At 41.4% G+C, this 25152-nt stretch overlaps 1 protein-coding gene across 2 annotated transcripts in view; it reads left to right on the top strand.

Annotated features, from left to right (window-relative positions):
• asic2 (acid-sensing (proton-gated) ion channel 2) overlaps nucleotides 1-25152 on the top strand; it is a 266829-nt gene that overhangs the window by 230743 nt on the left and 10934 nt on the right. For both annotated transcript variants that reach the window (XM_084036473.1, XM_084036472.1), the window contains 3 exons: nucleotides 13587-13737; nucleotides 20211-20338; nucleotides 24946-25096. In XM_084036473.1, coding sequence (XP_083892599.1) covers nucleotides 13587-13737; nucleotides 20211-20338; nucleotides 24946-25096 — 430 coding nt within the window. The remainder of the gene's footprint in view (nucleotides 1-13586; nucleotides 13738-20210; nucleotides 20339-24945; nucleotides 25097-25152) is intronic.

Below are 25152 nucleotides of genomic sequence, written 5' to 3'. Positions count from 1 at the left end.
ATATTATTTGCTACAGGCAACATATTTTTCTTGCTTTGCTTGAGCCTTGCAGAGGCATAATGAATGTTAGTGTGAGGAGTCCCACCGGCACACCTGCTGATGATGATAAAGGCTCAGTGGAAGGCAGATATGCTGTGTTACCCCGTATCAATGACAAATGCTGCTCTGGCCAATTCATGATCCATATTAAACATCTCTGGTTGGCCATGGAATAGAACCCCAGGGCCTCCATATTTAGTTGCGATATAACATTTCAAAAATTGTTGCTGCTGTAGAAAGCAAGAGGACAAATGACTTGTCTGCAGTTTCAACCATGACGTTGACAATGAGATTTATAGATTGACTTGTTGTCTTCTCATAAGATGATTTGTTGATACCACACTGTGGTCAAACATAAGGTCTATTCCAGATAGAGATAGAGAACGAAATACATAAAATAAAAATAGAAACCATACAAGAGCAATATAAGTCAGAATGACAAATAGTTTTAGGTAAATTTCTTGTTTTTCTTTCTAAGGTATCTAAGGTTGTTTTTAATAAGATTTTTCCTTTGCTAAGCAAAACAATATTTTTTAGAAATTCCAGACGGAGTTCCGGGAAACACTACAGCACAGAGACAACTCTTTTTAAGAGTGACAAACGACCTCGTCTGTGCTGCGGATGCTGGTAAATGCTCTATCTTAATTTGTCTAGATTTCAGTGCAGCATTTGACACTGTCGACATGATTCTTCGATTTCGCTGACACACTGGGTCGACATTTCTGGGTCCATCCTTGAACGGTTCCACTCACATATTTTTAAGAGACGCTTCACTGTTTCCACCGCCGCAAATTGTCCACACCAGCAAATATTTTGTGTGTGCAGGGGTAATAGTAGATTGAAATTGTTGTCATTGCTACTTGTCTCTCACCCCTTCATGAATACCTGAACACAAGCTTTCCATTTTGTTTACACCTCTTTGGCTTTGAAAGAAATTTTACTCTTGAGATCGTGTTTAGCAAATTATTTATTTAAATGGTGCACGTGTCACATAATTTTTAAATGTTGACAAAACTTGCAAATGAATTGTCTTTTAAATTAGAAGAATATTACAGTACAATAAAACTCTTCAACAACAGTTGAACGGTTTACAAGCAAAGTGTGTGCATTAAGGAAGTAGGCTAAAGATGTGCATGCACACCGTTACGCCAGCAGACTAGCAAAGCTTGTTTGAGTTAAGTTGTAGGAAGCTGCTCTGAATCTTTTAGTAATATAGAAAATCGGATTGTCCCGCTCTACTTGAAAGCCTGCATGTGGGGTTCCGCAGGGTTTGATTTTAGGTCCACTTCTCTTCTGTCCTTAAATTGTGCCATTAGGGAGAATTATCCAAAATTCAAACATTTCTTTTCACTGCTATGCTGATGATCTTTGACAGCTTTATCATATAGACAACTCAAATACTGGATCCAGCTTCTCTCATAGGAGTCTTTTGTTTTCCTGTTTTTTTTTTCACTCAACTGATTATCATCTATTGTCAATTATTTTGTTTATTTATTGACTTAACAATTAATTTATTATTAATAGAATATTATAATATATTTGTAAATGAAAATAATAATATTTAGTTGATGCCCAAAATGTAAATGCAGACTTTAATAATCTGCTTCATTAAGTTAATTAGGGCATAATTATAGTGTGTAGTATGAAACCCAATTACCAGAACTGGCTGGGTGTAGATGGTAATGTTGATGGAAAGGATGAATCTGTGGCGCAGATGGATGTACATGAACAGATGGACTTACTCTCCACCTCGGAGCATTCACATGTCTTTTGGGTAGAAGCCTTATGACTTTCCGCTGCAAGTTCAGCCATCGGGAAATAAAAAGAGTAGAATCAATACCTGTGTATGGGAAGGGACATTGGTACATAATCAGAGATATTTAATTCAAATTCAGTGTTTGTCTGTGATTCCAGTGAGGTGATATTTAAAACTAATCTTCCATTTAATGATGGTGATGTACTAAAGATGGTGATGTACTAAAGTTGACAGTTGACTATGATTCTCTCCATTTCCACCTTTTTAATCCTCCTTTTGAAAGCGAAACAAGTGTTCTGTGGCTTCACTCGCTTTTGGAAAGGCCAAACACTCGTGATTGAAGGCTTGACATTTGTCAGTTTCCTTTGTGTAAGAGGTGGAAGCTAAGGGAGTACTTGCCCCGTTGTTGACATTTCCTGGGTCTGAAAGAATGTTTTCTTTTTTTCATAAAAAGGGGGAATGGGAGAGCTTGTCCTTTTCTGTCCAAAAGCTAATAATGTCCGGGGAGAAGCTTGGTTATATTGATGTATTCCTGATGGAACTACATGACAGATCAGTGTTATCAAAGGCTCTAAAGGACGAACCTTTTTCCAGGCTGAGACTGTGAAGCCACAGGTAGCCATAAGAATGTAGCCATCATAATTGATGTGGTTTTATCTGTTGTTTTAACTTTTTCTTGCAGCCATTATTGTTCGAGTAGAGCTCCATAAATCACATTGAGTGGACTGGGCCAATACATTTCACACTGGCGTGAACAGATTGGGCCAGATTAAGCTGCTTCACGATGCATTGGTTAATTATCTCTCTGGAAATCTCCCTCAATATTTTCTTATATGGGTTACATGGGTTGCTAAAATAACCAAGCAGCGAAAAAGAGGGTTGCTGTTTATGTCCTGTGTAGAACCAATTGAACCATTGAAACTACTGGCAATAATTTAATGGCATTTCACATCACTGTGTCCTTCCAGCCAGTCCCCCCCCCAAACTACTGAAAATGTCTTTTCAAATATTTTGGCATATCAGTTCCCAGCGATTCCCAGCATTACTGTTCATCTATTTTCCATCACTTTATCCAATTTCATGCAGCTAAATGACACAATGCAGACATTATCCGATTTTTCTCCTCCGCTCCATCCATGAATTCACAGGGAGCCACAGCTTCCATCGTGAGAACTCCCGTGTGTTGGATCTTAATAGAGGGAGACAACGCACAGTTTTGACATATTGGAAATGCAAGATCAGCTGTATTCATTTGAGCAGATGGCTCCCCAATTACATTTAGCTGCCCATGTCACTTGTCATCTCTTTGCCGCTGTAATATTATCTGTACAGCAGCAGCGACTCATTGCCATATTATCATTCCTTTTCACTTCTATGCAAATCTTCTGCCCGTCTTGCACAACCCTGCCTGCCCTTGACAACATGGGCTGGTTTATGCTCCAGAAGCACACACAGAAGCCCACTTTCGTGAGGTCAAGGATTATTTAGAGCACCAACCTCATAGACAGAGACATATCTTCTGAGTGCCCTTCTCTTTTGATCTTCTATATGAATATCAAACAATTCTCAGGGACAGTAAAAGTAGGAAATGGCTTGTGATTACCCAGGGTTTCAGTAGCCTTGCCTTAAAATTAAAGCTAAAATTTGTCTTTTGAGTATGCAACCAAGCTCCACAGTAAAAAAACATTGTCTGTGGTCAGCTTAAAGGGCCCTGTTTGAAGTGAAGATGGTTGAAAAGCATTGGTAACAAAAGTTACTATATTGTAACCCTATTTCTATAGGCCCATGGCACACATCACTACTCAGCATCCTACACCCTATTCAGCGAGCTGCGTAAGAGCGACAGAGATGTCTTGTAACAGGGGTTCAGCTATTGAGATTCTATAGGATTTTTATAGAAAAGATTGACTCTTTCACACTTCCATGCAATTACATGTTGATGTGTGATGCTGCCGTATCTCTCTTCCATCACAAAGAAGTTTACATATTTACATTTAGGGCATTTCGCAGACGCCTTTGTCCAAAGCACAATAAGCGCACAATAAGTAAATTTGTCAAAAGAAAGAAACCACAACATATCATTGCCGATAAAGTAAGAGCGTAAGTTAGAGGCGAAATATTTTTTCTTGACAGACTTACATTTTTTTTACTTGAATGTTTGTAAAGAAAGAAGAGCAAATTAATCAATACATGATACAAGTTCAAATTACACAAAAATAATAAAAAAAGGAAAAATACAGTAAAAAAATAATACAGTTCATCTCGAGGGTGGCACCAATGTCTGTCCCAAATTCGATGGTAATCCATCCAGTTGTTGAGAGGTTTCATTCAAAACTGCAAATGTCAACCTGATAGTGGTGCTAGAGAAGGATCACCAACATTCAAAGGATTTATTCTCTGGGGACCATGAATGCCTTCATACAGTTTTGTTGGAATCCATCAAATGGTTTTGGAGCATGTTACAGTCTGGACCTATGTGGTGGACCAACTGACCAATATTGGCATCTAAAGAGTCACATTGCTAACATGGCTATAACTGGACACAAACTCCAGTAGTCACTATAGACTTCCCACATTGACACTGAACTTTGTTTCTGAATGGAAATGGTGTGTCCATAAATCAATGTGTCTGTGGACAAATGGGACCAGAGCTGTTACCACATTGGATTACTTGATGGACATTTTGTTTTCGATCTTTTCGTCTCCATTTGGAAACTCAACTGCAAGCATCACTGGACATTAAGGGATAATGAGGCTTTGCCACTGGTATCGATCATATCAGGGAGAGAGGAAACTCCACCATGTTGCAAGGTCTTATATATCAATAGTGTTTGTTGAAGATAAGAGCTGATGTGAAAAAAAACTCACAAAAAGCAGGAGATGATTTATTCTGAGATGATGGTCCTTTGAAATTCCTGAAATGTCAAAAGGACTCTTCGGAATGCCTTTTGGAAAAGAAGGTCACGGCTGATGATAGCTATAGACTTGGCAGTGCATTAGGCACATCTTGCTGCTGACATCCTCTCCACATGCATGTGACATAGAGGAAACATGTCAACTAGTCAGCTACATTGGTTTCCTGTCTGCGATTATGAGCTCCCACAGGTCCACAACCTCTGGCCTATTACTCAGCATTGCGTCAGCTTCAGCTGCAGAGACAGCCAGGTTGTGACAGGTGATATAGAGCCCCGCCGGCCATCAGCGACGGGTGACTTATTAAAAATAATGACTGGGTGTGTGTGATGTGATTGATGAGTCCGTGGTGACGGCTGGTTGTCCGTAGTTATATCCAGAGGCTTTCTGCACACTGATCTAACTGAGATGCAGGCAGAGATGGAGAGCTCGGGAGTACATGGTATTTTAATATTTAAATGTTCATGCACCTGCGAGATGGAAAGGCAGTTGGAGGGATGAAGATGTTCATCCCAAAGTAACTTCTCTTATTTGATGTCTTATTTGATTCTAAGGTACCGTCTAAACTTGAGGACCTTGAGGAATACACTCCATAATAACGGGAGGAATGTAGTGGCTGAGGGCACAGATAATATTTCTGTTTTCAGTAGAGACGCAGTGTCTTGGAAATGTATTAAGCATGCCACAAAACGACCACATCAATGACATGATTTGATTGGAACAATGACTTGATGAACCTCAGCACAAAGGAATGGCTTCAAAGTACTCCTCTTTTTACACAGACGAGTCAAATATGCCACCAACCGCCCCGTTTATATAGAACTTTGCGGTGTAACGCCGCAACGGTGTCTGCGTTTACAAAGCATCCTGGCGTTGCGGTACGAGAGAAACGTCACGTGGCTGGTGCTGCCCGTGTGGCGGAAATCCAATCAGCTCTAGCGCATACAAACAACAATGAAAGGTGAACTTCATAAACATAAGCATCATAAACATGTCGATGCGTACAATGACGGCCTCGTATGTGTATCTTTGCGCTTTGAGCTCGTTCCATCCGCCGCCGGCACGTCGCCCTGGTAACATGTCTAAACCTTCACTTAACTTTGTATATCTAACTGGTAACTGCACAGAAGAAAGAAAAAAAATCCAACTTCTAACTTTCCCATAAACCACAAATTGTTGTTTTTGTGTCTGTTGATAGGTTCATACAAGATACATTATGTACATCAGCTATTGTAGCAACCTGAGAGCTTGTTGCAAGTTGGATGTGAGTATGTTCCCGTTTGTCCCTCATGAATGACTTCCCTTGCCTGAGGGGAAAGGTTTGTCTCACCGTATGTATGACTGGATTCTTGTGTCCCCCCTTGTGAAGTGATGTCCTCCTCCCAGGCTGGAGGTATTTCTAGCTATTTGACTGGCAGGTTTCATTTGATGGTGAAAAGGGTGGATGGCATAATTCCAAATTGTTGAGTCCAAAACAACAAATCAAACGATTGACCGTTTTGGGTCAACGCTTTTAGCTTCACTGCTGCTCTCCTGGCATGTTATCTGGGTGTTTTAGCAGTTGCTAATGTCTAGAGATGCTCGTGGATCAGACAAGAAATCCGAATTGAAAGCACAGCTGAACAGAACAGCCACCCATCTAGAAGCGGGTCCTCGCAGAGGTGAAAGCCTATTTGTCTTTGAGAATACCCTCAATGTAAACTCCTCTAGGCTAAGCCAAGGAATTCTTCAAGTCAATAATATGGTCAGCCACAGGGATTTAATTCACTTTTCCCACTCAAGATGGATGTTTGTCTTTTGATTTTCGATCAGTCTCTCTATTTCCCTCACATTTTTATCTCTCTCACTCTCCTTGTACTTTTCTTGTTCATATTTCGCCCTCCCCCTCCTTCCTCTCTGAGAGCATAAATATCACGCTGGCAGCTGTGTCTGCAATCCTTTGTGTCCTATCGCAGCCCCGCCTCACTTATGTTTTCTCCTGTAAAATAAAATATTATTGACAGGCATGGTAAACATTGGGGTGCAATGATAAATATGTTTCATAAAACTCCCGACATGTCACATAAGTGGTGGAATTTGTTTAATGCGACTTGAAATAGCTGGGATTTGGATGTTTCAGCATGCAGGTAGTGGAGTGGCATGCATAAAGCTATAATGATGAGCGAGGCCGTTGTATGTGTGTGTGCTTTAAACCCCTCCTTTCCTATACTGAGTGCCAACCCCGTCACTAACGCAGCAGCCCTCTGCATTATTTATCCCCACAGCCACAGCAGTACAGCCACTTCTCGGCAGCGGAGAAAGTGCGCACCTTGCAACTCAAAGACCTTTTTCATAAACTTTACTCTTCTCGTCTTCTCTCTAAGCCTTGAGGATATAAAGGCCTCTCTCCTCCCCTTTTCTCTTAATCCTGAAGCACCCTTTCTGCTTGATTTGTCCAACAATAACAGCTGATCCCAATAGACAATTCATCCAACCGAAACTTGGAGGGGCTGCATGACCTCTGACAAAACTGCTTTGTTGATTGAAATGTCTAACATTTCTATTCGCTCTTCAGGACTTTTCACTTTGCTCCGTCTACCGATAAAGCAAATGGGCTAAGTAGGTGTCTTATTACCTGCCTATTCAGTTTTTTCTGTATCTTCCTGTAGCTTTGCAAAAAGGAATGTCAGTGTTTTGTAATGGTGCATGAACAACACAGCTGACAGAAAGTAATGCAAAGTCAGCATGCGGTACCCAGCGAACAAGCTCCTTGGAAAGCTACGTACAATCTCAAATAGGCCATTATTGTACAAATGTAAAGTACTCATCATCTGGTCTATCCCTCTATCGATTTGTAACAGAAAATGGCCTGCCTGCATCACCGGATGAGCTCATATAATGAGAAAGATGTTAGAACAGTGGCCAAAATGCAAGATATGGCAGAGCTCTCTCCTGTGGAAGACGAGGCTTTGCTGTGTCAGTAACATTGAAAGAAGGATTTATAAATATGGCACTACACTTCAGGGTGTTTTGATGGCTTGGATGCTACATGGACAGAAGGAGATAAAGACTGGGCCGGTGGGAATGGGAGCATAAAATAAAGAGAAGATAGCACCCCCTATCTGGAGCAATACGCTGCCAGTGTTTTTGGCACCACGTCAGCAAGCCATTTGCAAACCAGTGATAAGAAATAGGATTATATGCAAGAAAGCACGATGCATTTAGAATTGTAGGAGTCAATGAGTCCAACAGGAAGAGCTGAGTAACACTTCAGCCAAGGTCAGATATATAGAGATACAGTGTTTTACATTATTGAACTTTGTGAGCACAGTTTTTGCACATATATTTTCTTTGCATTTCCCAGAGGTATGTTAAAGGATCTGATTGGTGGGTTGAGCGGGTTGTTGCTCCCAACAACTGACCCTTTAACATAGCAGGAATACACGCTAATGGCCATGTCAATTTTGACTTCTACTCTGGAGGAGGCACTGCATGGTGAACAGACGAGGTCATGACATGCTCTGCGCTTCCAGACATTCACACTTGCAGCCACGAATACTAATGAGATGTGTTTTGTTGGTCAAAAAGCATTCTAATTGGCAGCAGAGCTGCACGTGCCCTTGGTTGCTGCTCGTCTCTCAGACCTCTGGCTTGTATTGGCGGGAATGTGTTTATATGTTAATGTGATATTGGCAGCATCTGAGTTTGACTTCTCTGACATTTATACGGAACCTGAATTAATTAGAAATGTTCAAAACTTAACAACAAGAACACATAAGGCAATTAAAAGCTTTTTTTTTTCTTTTTTGGCAATTTGGTGTCAACACAACTTTGATACATTACCACATTGTGTGCTCATGTGCAAGCAAGCCGGTGCCAATTTACATATCAAGCAGACACAGAACAACATTATTCATTCGTGAGTTGTGTTTCTTGACACTTGATGAATGCAAGTCCAATATCCATTCATCATTTTACTCTGCTTTGGCCTCCACCAGCTTCTGGGGGAAATATTTGGCTTTTTTGCTGCTAATTGGTGCACTATGCTCACCAGTCGCTAACAAGCAGGAAATGTACAGCAGTTTTTTAGAGCTTTTCCCCAGGAAACAGCTGGCATGCTGCTGCTGCTGCTGGAAACAAGGTTGATGAGAGCAAAAATATCTGGTGCCAATCAGCTCACCCTACCTAGTGCACCAGTGTTATGTTGAAGTCTAACACAGACTCAGTGCAATATACAAGATTTTATGACTGATATTGCCAAGGCAATCTATGTGGCTATACACGCTTTCACACATATCATCAAGGATAATACATGACACAATAAGGCATCTGACATAACCACATTAGGCCCTCCAACTCAATACAACAGGACGCTAATGCAGACACCCAAACAAGGCAAACAGTGGAGGCCTAAAATATTCTATCTTACCTTAATACAGAATGGACCACAAGCAGGTGTCCATTTTTTTAACCGTGATGTCGAAGCAAACAAAAACCTGTTTTCAGGTTTTTTCAAAGTGGCCCCAAGATTTTGCTGTTGAGGCTCAAGTTTGTTTTCCACAAACCGGGTAAAAGTAAACCGAGTTTGCTACCAGTGACGTTGCAAAAACCTTAATAATGAGCTGAAAAATGTAGTAATCTGAGCAGTTGTTTCCGTAGGAATATTGATAAGTGCAGCTTTGACAAAAGCAAAGATTACACCTTATATGCGGGCTATGTGGACACCGAATGGAAATCTGTATTGGCACAATGGCATTGATCGAGAGCAGGTTATCATGACCTTATTTATTGCAGGCAACTTTCTCCTCTATTGGCAGAGATGACAACTGGGACACACTTCCTAACGCAGACAGATATTATCGACTCGCCTTGCAACTTACCTGTAAAATGAGAATTGATAAGTCTCTTTATCATGACACACTTTCAGGCAGAGCAGTATTTCCTGAGCTATTCTGCATTCTTCTGGACAGGTGTGAGAACTCATTACCTTCTCCCATCTGACAGCTCTACCTTGGGCAGCAGATCAGGAGTGAAGAGCGAAGAGAATGTGGTAGAGACAGGGTCAGCTCTGAGGATTTGCAAAATAACAGAACCCAACTGTCAAGGATTTGTGAGTGTCTTTGTCATCTCGTGGCTGAGAAGGAGCCTTTGTGTCTGGCTGAGGTCTAATGGGACGTTGACCCGGCCCTGGTCCTGTCTGTCAAACATCATCAGTCTTGACAAAAGGAGTGAAACAGGGCACAGCAATGTCCCCTCGATAGCAATTCTTCACTTGTATGAGAAAGACAGGGGTAAAAGAGATGTTGACAGTAGACACCTGGGAGCCAATGGTTTAGGAAAGAAAAAGACACACACACACATAGATATAACGGAATAGTAAATGACTGTTGAGTAATTAGACTTATTGCTACAATCTTTGACCAATCGGCCAGTGAGGGTTAAATGGAACATTTCTGCAATCTCTGGAGCGTTTGGACAGCCGCATGAATGGAGTTCATCTGAGACAGCACAGCTTAAAGTAGCAATAAGTGAAGCCTGGTTGAAAGCATTTTATCACTTAAAATAATAGCATGGCAACTTGAGTGCAAAGATCAAGGTTGTTAGTATTGCAAGGAACATGATTGGCAAGTCAACAAAACAACTTTGCAGTGTATTTGACGGTGCTGTACACAGGAAGGCTGAACATGCAGATCTTCACATCCACCACACTCTGATCCTATTTTGCCTGCGTTTTAGGCTCCCAAGGGCCAGCTTTAACATATACAACCTTTTTTTTTTTTATCCTTATGCTATATTTAACACAGAATGACTGCATCAGGGAATTATCTTGTGCTCTGAAGTGCTCTGTTTTATTATCGATAAAACATATTTGCTGCTACCTCCCCATTTGCACTGTTGCACATTGGAAACTGTGCATTTGTGTGTTTTTTAATGATGCGTTGTGATAGGTGTATTGTATGTGCCTTTGCTGTACTTGGGAGAAGCCAAAGTACAAACAATAAAGTTATTCTAATCTCATGAGAAAATGTTTTGCTTCAGGAGAAGCCAGGGCACTGAGGTTCATGTCAACACACTGTTTACAATGGATCAGCAGTAAAGTCGTGGTAACATTGCCAGGCCTAAGCAGACAGGGAATTCTAGAAATTGAGATTCTAGAACTAAGTGTTGCACACTGGACTAATGCCATGGGGGACCTGTGGTGTTTCTCATTTGAGGAATATGTGGAGAAATCCACATGTTGTACATGCAAACGAGGAGTGATGGTGTCATGAATATTTATCCGCTGTCCTCTTCTCTATGCTCCAGCAGCTCCCAGTGTGTCATTTATTTGGTGCAGGAACATATCTGTCAGGAGCATCTCTGTTTTGCAGAGGTGAATGAACCTGTAATGTGGTACTTCATATTCTTCCGATCCGCACCACCTCTGTGGCAGTATGGCATTAGATATTCGATCAATCATGTCAGTAAACCAGCCTTGAGAGGGCCACTGTCAATGAAGGAGGAGGAGCATGAAATGAAAAAAATCAATTTTAAAACACTCCCACACTGAAAAAATCAGCTATTGGCGGTGTACTTTATCAACCATTTATTGTCTATTTCAGCAATGCACACCATCCATGGGAAACATGAAGTCTATCTCAGTCCATCCGACTTGAAGAAGTGTTTCTGTCATGGTTCATAATTTTTAACTAATCCTGAACATTTAGTGAGAAGATTTGCAGGAGAAGCAGAGATTAACAATAATCTCCACTAACAGTACCCCTGATGGACCAAAACGCAGTGCAGTCACGTTATAATGATCACAATCAATATTTCTCTTACTGTCCACATAAACAATCATGTCGGAAGGTAGCGAAAGGAAATATTCCCATTGTCATCGTTGGTCAACAGGATGGTCTTATGATTGTAGAGTTGTGAGAATATAGCTCGATATGTAATTATTTATTTTCAACTCACAGTTAATTATCTTGATTAACAGACCTTGGCTGAGATGACAAGACTGGGATTGATATTTGTTTTCTATTTGTATGCACTGCATAATTCTTTGGTAGTCGTTGAGGTGGTCATTCTGTGAAATGGAGAAAACCATCACATCTTGATGCTATATGGATAATGCCACATGCCTTCGCATTACAGCTGAGATGCATTGCCTCTCTAGATGCAAATTAAGTTGGTGGAACTAGTTGACTTTTTTAACAACTGCTGAAGTGCAAGGCAAGGGGCACATAAGAGAGGGAGCCAAAAGGCTGCTACATGAACAGTACTGTAAGAATCTGGCTATACGGCTGTATCATGTATGTCCATTCAAGGAAATCTCATGTATGTTTTACATTTTGAGTGCTAAGTTAAAATGCGTTTATGCCTTTGGTGCCTTTGTTTCACAAAAGTTAAGATGTTATGCTTTTGTCAATCTTAGCAATTAATAATAAAAAAAAATGTGCTTCCTTTTTTCCCCCTGTGGGCTCTACAGTTGCTTAGCTTTACCTCAAACTGCTCACAATTCGAAAAGCTCAAGGCCCCCGCAAAAATGAAGATAGTTAATGTGAGAAAGAGAGTGCATCTCCAGCAGCCTGCATTTATTGGCAGACCTGTCCTTCACAGAGACACACTTCACAATAACAAAAAGAAGAAAAAAAAAGAACTGCCAATGCGATTACTCACAAATTATGTTGACCTTCAAACTCAAATTAAAGGGTTAAGATAAAAAGTCAGTTTTTAGTAATAAAGCCCACTATTACTTATCACAAATTTGCCTTTGGGATGCTTTACAATCTATACAGAACAGAAAACCCGCTGTCCTTTTCAACACTCACTTCAGATAAGGAAAGACTCCCCAAAAAATCTTTAACAGGGGAAAACAAGACAGAAACCTGAGGAAGAGCAGCAGAGGAAGAATCCCTCTCCTAGGGTGAGAATACATGTTATACATGTCACATGTAGAGAATACACCAGCATAATAAAATTACATTGAAGCAGAATGTGATCATAAAAATGGATGCAGGAGAAAGTCCACAGCCACACAACCTCCTCTCCACCATCAAACCTGGAAAGAGGAAAGACTACAAACGCATTAAAAAAACAAGACTAAAGCAGAACTCACAAAGAAGGGAGAATGAAACAAGCAGAGAATGTATCCCAGAATATAGCGACTTCCCTTTGATGGTTACATTAAAAAGAGATCACTCAGATTTTTTAATCACCTTGAATCCAGCCCTGGAGACCCCTCCCACTCCTCAGCCCAACAAAGAGCCCCCTCCAACAGGTGCTACCGATGCCCTGCCTCCTCCCACATAAGCTCTGACCAGGCTCACAACAATTCTGCTTTTCAAACACCAATCACAGTAAATGATATGTGGAACATAGGAAAAAAGACAAATCCAAAATCGATTTTGAGTGCTATCTGGTCTTAAAAGGAGTATATGAATGGTAGTATATTGTACTGCTGTCAGAGATAGAAAACAGGTACCAGGCTACCTTGACTCAGTGCCCACAAATAGGCAATTGAAGTAGGAAGACACAAAAAACCATGGCAACAGAAAGAAAGTAGAATATGGTCACTGTTTGACAGATGAGACAGAAATGCAGCCCTTCAATTTAAAACTACAATGTAGGCACATATACTTTGACAAGTTCAACTCTACAATTTCATTTTTAAAACAAACAAATAAATAAAAAAAATAATAATAAACTCGATACTGTGAGAAAACATATAGTAGTTCATCATCATGCAGGTTAATTCACTTCTAAATCGAGGCACTCGCCTAAGAAATATACCTAAGTAAATGGACCTACCACAACGCTATCTCTGCAGTGTATCTGTATGTGAGGGTTAATGAGTCATCGCTAATCCATCCTCTCTCTCTCTCTCTCTCTCTCTCTCTCTCTCTCTCTCTCTCAGGTGTTCACCAGGTATGGGAAGTGCTACATGTTCAACGCCGCAGAGGAAGGGAAGACCCTCCGGACCACCATGAAGGGAGGGACGGGGAACGGCCTGGAGATCATGCTGGATATCCAGCAGGACGAGTATCTGCCGGTGTGGGGGGACACAGGTAGGCACGGTCACCTTGCTCACCTGTCAATTGAACAAATTGGGGCAAAAAACTTGTCTCCTTTTTTTCTCTCCTCTTATTTACTTCTCGTGCTGCTTTCAAATGCAACACAAGAGGTCATACAGTCCTCATGTGGTTTAAATCATTAGATCACTTTTGCCAAGTAACTGACAGTAAAAACAGCCTTGTTTGGCTTCCAAAAATAGTTAATGATTGTGTGATTTCTGTGTGTCAGTGCCAGGATTTAACAAGACCAGGGTGGGCAGGAAATTGATTAGAACTTGTATAAACTCAAGACTACCACATATCTTCCTCCCTCTTTAGTTATATTCTGTCTCTGGATTATGTCATCCCTCTACCATTGATGTGTTGTTTCATTGGGTGCCTTTCACCTCTGCTGGATCTTGGTGGATTGCATCTGGTATGTTGAGTGGGCCCATACAAAGCCGGCACTTCAGTTATCCACATATCAGTCAGTCCTTCCTGTGATGAACATTTTTCTTCCCTCCATCCCAGCATAATGTTCATACTCCACCGAGCCTACTTTTGACAGGCACCATGTTTCTATAAATAATATTCAAGTTCTCCCTCATGTGACGTCAGATAAAAGACATTTTGTAACAGACATTAACACCTTTGCTTCAACGGTGTCTCACTGTGCTGCCTTCTTTCTGTTTTTAGTGTTTTGGCATAAAATGCAAATACATCCAATCCCAAGAAAAACTAATAAGATGAACATCATAATCTCAAAGTAAAATAAAGTATTTAATACTCCCCACTTGGGTCCAACCCTGAGCCTTTGGGGCACAAATTGTCTATCATTCACGTTATTTAATTTGAATGATGAAATCATTTGGGGATGCTTTCAAACGTATTAAACCCCAAATTTAATAAAGTTCCAGAAATGATTCAAGATGTGTGAGCTCTAGTACTCCTGTTATACACCTACATCAGGTGAAAGTGTTGTTGTTTTTTGTTATTTGTTTATTCCTCTCCCTGCTGGTTTGTCTTTTTGAAAGGCATTGTACCGAGCCTAATACCAAGGATTTCCTTACACTAAAAAGCCGATTTGTAGAGCACTCGCACCTTTGTAAATCCTTTTAAACACTTCTTGTTACATTGATGACCCTAAGCTTATTCTGCTGCTGTATTCACTCTGCCTCTAAACAAAGTGCTTTGTCAGTCTCTGCACCTCCTGTTCTGAATGGCTGCGCTAATATTTTCCCTTAGAGTGTTGACTTGCCGGTGATGAAAATGCATATTCAAAACCCTTTCAAGTCAAACTCTAGAGCTTCTTTGATAAGCTTTATTACAAAGTAGGACAGCTTTACATTATCCTCCACTGATGTGCTATCACAGATCTTGTTAGTGACTCAGATGGAGTGTTTTCGGGAGGCTTGCAGCCCCAATGATTTCACAGTGAAGCTCATTGAATGTCCGGCTCACGTCTAAACCGGGAAAGACCAGACGGTGTAGTTTCCTAGAGCCAAGGCATGAAAAGTCCAACAAAAAGATATTATTTACTCCAGGCTCAACTTTAAAAAAAATCCATCATCAAAAAGTCCTATCAATACTCCTCATGTTCTTCTACGGACAGCAGGTCCCTTAGCCCCCTGTCCTAAAAACCTCTTGGATGTATTTTCTTTTGAACAGACTCGTCCTGCCACCTCCCTGGCAGCATGTGGAGCTTCGTCTAGCAGGCTGCAGTTTTGAGTGCCCTTGTTTATCCCTATGTGGTTTAATTAGCCTAGATGAGCTGCGTCAGCCTCAGTAGGGAGCGGTGTTTCTTCAGCTGAGCCAGGTCCCCACACTGTGCAGGCCACACCTTCTCCCTTACCGTGGTTTTTATCATTGTCCATCACCCAGAGGCCAGCAGTCGGTGTCTGGGGTTCTATTAAAACACTGATCTGTCCAGGGAGCTGCTGGCCAGCCACCATATTTCTTCACTTCATCATAATGGACAGCCATATATAAAAAAAAAAAACATGTTTCATTCTGGGGGAAAATGAACAACACGGATATAAGTTTGAGTGTGGGAGAAAACAGATGGCCTGTTGCCTGGATACCCAGCTTTCTGCGTACTGCAGCTGTCTAGAAAATCTTTTCTCAAGTAGACCTTAAATAATCACACGAACGGCACCAGGAAATCAATCTAAGGGATTAGGTCTCTAAATGTCTGCCCACAACATTTGTTGTTGTGCTGGTGTTTCCTTCAGTTTTTTTCAACTGAGCTGGAGAAGAGCTATAAAGTATAACCTTTTCTTCAGATGCTTTCTCCACCTCTGTGATAACATTCGTAGAGGCGATTGCTGATTTCAGTAATGCCTAGAATAGATGCATCAAATCAATTAGAACCCTACCTCCTACTACACGCACACTTTGTTGAGAAAAAAAATATTTTTTTGATCTGTAAACTTTCAAATCTTGATTTTTATTTCAACTCCCGCTACGCATTGAACTCTTCAATCTGCAGTTGCAGCACCAGGCAGGCCACTTCGATATCAGATTCGTCAACCAGTCTTGATCAGTGTAGTCTGTTAACATACTCAACAACCACGTCTGCCTTCAGCAGCGCAGTGCAGAGAAAAACCCTTCAAACTCATCACAGCTTTAGTCTTACATCAGTGACTAAAATGTACAGAGATTCAATTTGAAAACCTAACATTTTAGAGTTCCTAAGCAACCAGTGACATTGTGCTCACCCACTATGTCTATATATAACAGCATTATTGATAGAGTGATGCAGAATGCAAGGAATTGTTGATTGAACACGGTTCAGTTCTTCTCTCAGAGGAGAAATTAGACAGATGCAAGTTACATCTAGTTCTATAATGTCTCCGTTTTGCTCATGTATCTTTTCACCAGTCTGAGCTTTCAGTCTCCTTCTGTTTTCTGTTTTCTCTCACTGTGCCATCCATCATCTCAGATCTTGGCTCCCAAATCGTGTGGCAAACAGGCGAGTGAAGCCCCGACAAGTATTTGAGTTCAGTGCTAGGATCTTGCCTTGCCAGTGCGCTCTTTGTGTCTGATGTTGTTAAATCAAAACAATGGTGTAAAAGTACTCTGAGAAGGGCCTGAGAGGAGCAGAAGAATATTTGCTCAGCAAGGGTTAAGCCAAGTGGAAAGCTGAAGTGAAAAGACCTTGATCTTTTTATCTTTTCTACTTGTGTCCCTTCGCTTTGTGGTGTTTGCTCAGTGTGTGTGTGTGTGTGTGTGTGTGTGTGTGTGTGTGTGTGTGTGTGTGTGTGTGTGTGTGTGTGTCAAACTATTGTTTGTTGGAATCCTATTCTTCTTTTTGTGCATTAGTTTCTTACACAAGGACACATGACAAATAATTATTTAAGCATTTTCTTGAAATTGTTCATTCATTCTAGTGTAAGTGAACTTCAATTGCTGTATCACGAGTGACACAGCATGAGCGTTTGCTTCTTTTAAGAGGACATCTTATTTCTTTTCCATTCTCCTTGTAAATTGTGATCCATCCCTGTTGCTGCACAAAGCAAACTTGCACCCAACGGCACAATTAGAGTAATAACATTTTGTGCAAACTGGGCAAAGAGAACATCTTACCTTGGCATTATGTGATACTTTCTCTGTTGCAGCCTCAGTTTGATTTATCGTTTTAGATTTAAAAAATGGCCTAATCTAGGTTTAATCTAGATATCTGAACTACTATGTTTCAAGTTGGACAATGAATGAACTAAAAGTGTAGAGAAGCAGAGTACTGAGGGAAGGAAGTTGGATGCAATCTGCCAACCTCTCCACTAGATGCCATTAAATCCTACAAACTGCTCCATTAAAGCCCTCAGAAAATATTTTGTATAGCATTTTGAAAATGATGCCAACTTGGAAAGTCGTGGGATGAAGGAGATCATGTGCTATGATTGAACGCTTCAAAATAAGCCACTTTGTTGTTGTTGAGTTTTGTTAAGCTATTTTCAGACAAAGCAAAAACCCCAGTTGTTTGCTTGTCTTTTGACACCTCATCTTGTGCTGAGTATGAATAACATTTCCATGACATTTCCAAAATCCATTTTAAAATGATTTAAAGGCAGATTTCTATATCATGTTGGTGGATGGTGGCTCATCTTAAAAAGGCACCTGTATTGATCGGAATTCAGCCGATCTTGGATATGAAAATACTCATGTTCACTGCAAAGAGCTGACATCAAGTCATATATATATATACTGTATATATAGCTTGTGGATGTTTGTTTGACAGCAAGCACTTATATCACATAATATCTGAACAAATAGATGATTAAAAGAGTTTGTTGTGCAACAGGGAAGTGTCAGTTAAAGTCACCATATTATATAATTGCCACTAATTGTTGCATCACAGCTATGTTTACAACAATGTAACTGCAGCAAATTATGTTAATGAATGTCTGTCTTTTCACATAGTTACTCCACTAAAGAATAGAATTCATGTTATTGTATATTTTGTATAACTATTGACAAATGCCTTGACCAAAAATCAACAATGAATATATGGAGTTGCAGCCTGATAGCACTGTTGACTGATAACACCATTAAAAACACACTAAAGAGCCAACTGGGCGACATATTCCTTTGTCACAACAAACAGCTAATGTTCTTAGTGCCTATATTTTCATGTTGTACAGACATCAGGCATGCACTTCCTTGTTTACACTGTTATTGCAGTGTTTATTATAATGAAGGAATGTGTCACGAGTACACCAGTGTGGCTTGTTAATGTGTGTTTGATTGCTTTTGGAAAAACAGTGACTAAATATGTAAGCTGCTGCTAATGGAGCATTAGTCCAACAACTATTATGAGATATACTGCAATGGCATGTGTTTTGCTTTTATATGCCGCATTGACAAGTAAAATATATGACAATTTATGATTAAATGATTTAGTCAGATTTGCTAACTGCCTAACTGGCAGGCTTACGGCCTGAGTTTAGCCTGAAAAGGTTTGGTGAGATGTGGGTTATTTGGCCCCAGAAAACCAGATGACACTATATGACCAAAAGGTTGTGGCCACCCATGAGATGAACTGGAACACTAACTGCATATCAGACTTTTCCGCCTCACGCCTTTTGGACCTCACTAATACGGCTGAATGGGAGCAAATCCCTACAGCCAGTTTTCAAAATCTGATGGGAAGCCAGAAAGAGTGGCTGTTTTTGTTACATAATACTGCGATCGCATACGGGTGAATATTTTTGTCCTCAATTAAACATTTCTGCTAAATACACAGAGAGCTGATAGCTTCTTAATGGTACAGTGCACACATTATAAAGGACAAGGTATAGAGCTGGACAGATTAGGATGAGGCGTAAAGGATATAAAACTTGTCAGCCACATACTAGTACAAGACCTTCATTACGCAGGACATGACACTATATTTTACAGGACAGAGCCGACACTTTACAGGCAAGGACACAGCAATAATTGAACTCCCCTTGCGCACATGAACACGCAGTCAGCGGTCTGTCATCAGCGTACACATTTATATACTCGCTTCTCTATTTCAGACACACAAACAGACTTTGATTATCTCTCTCAAACAGCCAGTGTTTCTTTCATGCTCTTTTCCACACATTTCCACAGAGAGACACACACTTTCTTTGGTCTTTTGGAATTGTGTGGGTTTTTTTTTTAAACAGACATCCCCAAAAAAGGCGCATTTGATCCCTTCATCTATTCATTAATGTGAACGCCATATCAGTCCCTGTAGATGTTGATTGATGTGTGTATCATAGGGTGTGTGTGTGTCTGTGGATTTGTGGGGCTAGCCGTGCTAAAACGCTTCAGTGTCTGTTAGTCACAAAGCCTCGATGGACACCTCGAGGTGTCCATCAGGGGTCCATCAAGGTGTCCATTGAGGTGTCCATTGAGGGGTCCATCAAGGTGTCCATTGAGGTGTCCATCAGGGGAAAGCCTTGATTGAATGTCTGGGAGCTCACCACTGAAAGTGAGGACATGGAGAGAGAACATTATCGATTTCTCTCTTTTCCCATAAATGTTATGGCTCTCTTCGTCCTTCCCCATGACTGTGTGTGTGTGTGTGTGTGTGTGTGTGTGTGTGTGTGTGTGTGTGTGTGTGTGTGTTTGCACTGAATGGCAAGATGAAGGATTTATGGAGTCAACACAGAGCTTTCTCCTTCTTCTCTCTTGTGTTTGATGGAAAGACAAATGGGACGGCATGTCTCTGAGAGTTTATGTTAATAACAAATCTTAAAACCTTGTGGCTTTCAGTTGAAAGAGACAAATTCACTGAACATTTCAAAACAAAAGAATCCAGTTTTTGACTCTCTGCAGCACCATCTGTTGAGTGTAAACATATTTTTTTCCGTGCTCCTTTATTCCCTGAGCAGTTTATCTGAACCAGTCGAAAACCCAAAGACATTTAAGTGTTTTTTTTTTCCCCTGCACATTTTCTGTTTGCTTATTGCCTGAATAAATCATCTAACTGATTCTTCCCATCTGTCTCTCCTTTCCAGAGGATACAGCCTTCGAGGCAGGTGTGCGGGTGCAGATCCACAGCCAGGCGGAGCCCCCGTTTGTTCATGAGCTGGGCTTCGGCGTGGCCCCCGGCTTCCAGACTTTTGTAGCCACACAGGAGCAGAGAGTATGTGTCCTTCACTTTCACTTCCACTCAGTTATAGCTTTTCTCCTCCTTATGTTGTTTTTCCACTTCTAATCCACACGTTCAGTCTATCGCTCAGAAGAGAAAAAGAACCCTGTGATAAATGACTTGCCGTAACAGGCATGATGAGATTATGTTCACGCATGTATGTGAGGGGCTGTGTGTCGCAACAGCCTCTGAACCCGAAATTAGGCCTCTCAGGTTTTGTTGACTGAAAAATGATAAGTGTCAAAAGGTAGAGATGTGCTTCACTCAATTATAGCTGCGTCCCATCACACAAGGCTGATGTTAAAGGCTGCAGGTCTCACTGCCAAAGGTATTTCATGCAAATAGTCTTTTCCTCCGTTAACAGAAGCCCCTACTTCACAAGGTGATTTTCAGCATCTCCAACCCAGTGGCTGGATCCTCTCATCCGTGTCAGTCAGGAATTCATTTTACCAGCGTTATTCGTTCCGTCTCTCTTTGTAACTCGTTTTGTCTCCATATTCTCTTTTCCTCTCGCAAGTTAATCTCTTGAAAATGTATTGTGTGACTCAACTGTGGGAGAAGATTGCCCCTTTTAAGCCGATAGATTTCTGTCAAGATATATTAATTGCCATCTCATTTTTAAGACGACCTCCCTCTCCGGCATATCAATTAATTTTCTGTTCCTTTGGCAACCGGCGTCAGTCAATGAGCATCAGTGCACTTAAGCCTGCAATAACAGTTTTTCGTCTACTTGGGGGCAGCAGGCAGAAAGAAGCCGTGTGTATGACAAAAGCGTGAAAAATCGTGCTTCAGAGAGGGAAAGTTTTGCGAAGACAGCAGAGTGTGAGGATGAAAGGGCAGATCATTACACATTGTTCATTCTTATATTTAAAATAATTCCATCCAAGTTCAACTACAACTAAAACGACCACAAAGTGTCCTCTTAAAGTCTAAGTAAGTTGGTTTCCACCCCTAAACGTGACTATTTGTAAGATTGTTTAATTGTTTATTTATTTGTTAATTCAAGGTTTTACAGATTAGAGCTTTACAATAACCAGCTTTACAATGCATATAAATATGTTCTCAATAGTTGCTCTGGGTGACCTCATTTCTCAAGTCCCTTCAGACATACTGAATGCGAGTGACTGATATTACATAAAAGGAGTTCAGTTTGGATTTCAAGAATTTTTCTCCAGCAAATTTCAGTTGAAACCATGTCTCACTACTGTTCACCGCAGCTAAGTGTGGTGCAGCGATACAGACAGTCACCTCAGCAGTAGGCAGGAAGGAAGAGGAGAGATCTATCCAGCGATGTTTCGACCTCCTGGGTAATGAGCCTCCGGGGTTTCTGTCATCTGTCAGCCCAGTTCTGTGACAAGCAGTGGGGATGCCAGTCCCTCCTCCGCCTGCCTGCTCCGAAAACACTGCCCCTCCCCACAGGCTCGCACAGCGGGCAACGCTGCAAATTTAGCTCCAGCGAATTAATGCAGAACTGCACTTTGTATCAGAAGTCTGGGAAAATCCCTCCTGCTGCGTGATGTTCCCACCTGCCTCTTTAAGCTTCTTCTCATGGAATCCGGAGGGCACTCTCAAATTTGTCTCAAAACCAGTCCTGATGATGATGATTGGGTAGATGATATGACTTTTGGAGCGTGTTTTTAAAGAGAAACTGGTGATTAGTGGATTTTTATAATGAATACCAATTAGTGTTTCTGTGAAAATTACTTTGAAAAAGAGTTTAAATAAGCTGATTTTGACTAATAATATTGGGCATGGATCAAAACAGTAATTTTGAGCACAAATTGCACAGCCTATATTAAGGGTTTGAATGTGCCTTCATATGCAGGCACTTTGGAATTTAAGCTCACCAGACATAGAAATTGCCCTTCTGTGGGTTGTGACTGAAGCCAAACGGCCACATTTTTCCATTGGTTGAGAAAGCTCTCCTTCATAACGATTTAAAAAATGTCTCCATTATGACATTATACCGTTGCTGCCGCTTGATTCAATTTCTATGTATTTCAGTTTAGCCTCCGCACCGGTTACAGCCATGACCGAATCATTAGGTTCTTCCTGTCCGACTGTCCCATTCTCATAAGGGAATATCAGGATTGCCTCGAGGGAATTTTCTTCATATTTGGCATGAATGTCCAATGGGACTAAAGGTTGAACTAATTGGATTTTGGTGGTTAAAGGTCACTGTGACCTCACAAAACACATTTTTGATCATAACTCAAGAACTCATATGCCATTTATGATCATTTAGGATAAGAAAATAGGATAAAATGATGAAGTGAAGACATTTTGGACAACCATGTATGCAAAATGCAACTTGAGTGGTTGGGGGAGACATGAAGCTATAGGCATAATTAAAAAATGTCAGTTCTGTAAACTGACTTGATGTCCAGCTCAAACCAGCATGCTACATTTTCCATTTCAGCTCATCCCACCAGCGCTTACACAATGACCTTATTAAACCACACTGTTCTGAAAACTTTTTGAACAATGTCCCCTGTCGACCAACGTGTAAAGCCTAATTAAAACACTTCTCCAGTACGACGGAGGGATGGTACATTGATGAGTAACACCCTGAGTGGGACACAGGCCTCGTCTCTTATTAGATAGACCATAATCAGGTCAACGGGTCCCAACTCAGTGAAAATTAGCACCTTGTATTATCTGATTACAGAGAAATGATCAGATCTCCAATCAGTCACAGCTGACTCTAATTAGACCAGACGTGAAATTGGCTGAGGTGTGAAGGTGGTTTTAAAGGTTAAGGTTTGCTGAGAAGCACCTTTCTTAAGTCCCTAATAAAATTAATAGCATCTGGATGTCGGTATTCATTGCTGGTGCTTGCTGCTGGCTTCAAGGAAGGGCATGTTTAATTATCACAGGAGACATCGGAAGCGTGCCCAGAAATGCCCAGAGGTTTTCAGACTCGGAAATATTCCGCATGCTAGATTGCTGTTTGGATTGTGTTTGAATGTATTGTCCTGAGTGTTGGTGAAGTGATGTGAACAACTAAAGCATCAACCTGACTAGAAGCCCAGATACAGCATTGCCTGAAAGGGGGCAGGGATTCAAATTCTGTCAGTACTAACAAGCAGCCTGTGGCCAAGTTTCACCTGGCAGGATATTGTGTTTTGCCTCATCAAAAAAAAAAAATGCTCTTCTGGCAAAGGAAGAGGCCTCAGTTGGGATGCAATGTCATGACAATGAAGGGAACTGGGGAACAGAGGGTGGTGGGTGATGGATACCGAGTGTGCGGCAAGAGCACGCTTTCTGTGTTTTGGAGCAGATGGCCCTCCACACTGCTCTGCCCGGTGTCCCTCGTTCGTCATCTGCTGTCCCAGTCGTCGGAGCCACAGGAGCAGGAGGAGAACATTTGGAGATTTTGTGCTTCCGTTGCTGGGGTTTATCTGACCGAGTCTGGTGATCTGTTGCATTGATTTCCACACCACTTGGTTTGTTGTGAGGCTATTCTGCTTCTTTGAACTGGCTGGGTAGGATTTTGGATAGGATAACTGCAAGTCATAAAAAGCACTTTTAGAGCTTACTGTACACAGTAACATTAGTTGTAACTCTGTTTGTGGTTGCAGGCTGTTATAAGATATTATACATCTTGTGTATTCAGCAGGCGTTTTTCTTTGTGGAGTTGGCAGCACTCCACGGCAGCACCATTAGACCTTTACTAATGCTGTTGCTACCTTTAGCCACAGTAGCTAAGAAGCTCATTGACCAATAATGGACCAAATGTGAAGTTACAGCAATCCATTTTCTACCACGAATCTGGGTCCAGATCATGTTAAGCTGATGATTATTGCCAGTTCTTATGCACTGTACAGACCGGAGGCCCTGGCAAAAATATATTAACGTCAAATTAATGTTCTTAACGATGATATTTGGTTCTAAAGGAGGACCCAAGCGCAAAACGAGGGGATAGATGAAGTTTAATAGATTAATTGAAAAGTAATCAGCTGATGGTAATGGCTAGTTAAGGAAGGAGGGTGAGGAAAGCAGGTACAGTTGAGCAAAGTGGAGGAGGTTGCACAGGGAAACAGGCGGGAGAGCAAGCTCGCAGGCAGGAAGGTGGATGACACTGAGGCACAAAGGGAAGAAAAGGATCAGGCTCTGAAACGAGCACAAAAGGAGATACTACGCCACACTAAGCGGCAACACAAGGAGCAGCCAGAAACACAAGACTACCCCTGTAGCTGATGGGACGATCTGACAAGGACTGGGAGGACCGCCAGGGTTGATATACTGCTGGGCTGATGAGCTGATGCATTGCAGGTGTGTTGCTTGGAGCAGGTGAAACAGCTTGGCAGCAATCAGGGAGCAAGGAGCCGGGAGAGTGAGTGGATAAGCCCCGCCCCGCTGACAGATAGAGTCAGACGGGGGAAACACAGGGGAGAGAGGGAGAGACATACGAGACTCTGGAGATAAGCTCACCTCAGTCGTGACAAAAGCCTTATCATCCCTTTTGGTTTTCTGACATTTTCTTTCACCAGTAACACTGTGAAATTGCTTCTAGTATTAAAGAATATAAAACAATACTGCAAGTACTGGTTTGTTTGTATTCCTAACTAACCCCCCACACCATCCTTTCTCACCTGTAGCTGACCTACCTGCCTCCCCCGTGGGGAGAGTGTGAATGGAGGGCTCTGGAGTCTGGCTTTTTCCAGGTCTACAGTGTAACTGCCTGCAGGATTGACTGTGAAACACGCTACATCGTAGAGAACTGCAACTGCAGGATGGTGCACATGCCTGGTAAGAACCACCGCTGTTCTAAGACACGTTTGGGGGGTGTATTGACCATGCACTGG

This window comes from Eutrigla gurnardus (genome assembly GCF_963514095.1).
Source record: "Eutrigla gurnardus genome assembly, chromosome: 20".
Lineage (NCBI taxonomy): Eukaryota > Metazoa > Chordata > Actinopteri > Perciformes > Triglidae > Eutrigla > Eutrigla gurnardus.
The sequence above is the reverse complement of the archived record's forward strand: the minus strand, read 5'-3'. Positions and strand labels throughout refer to the sequence as shown.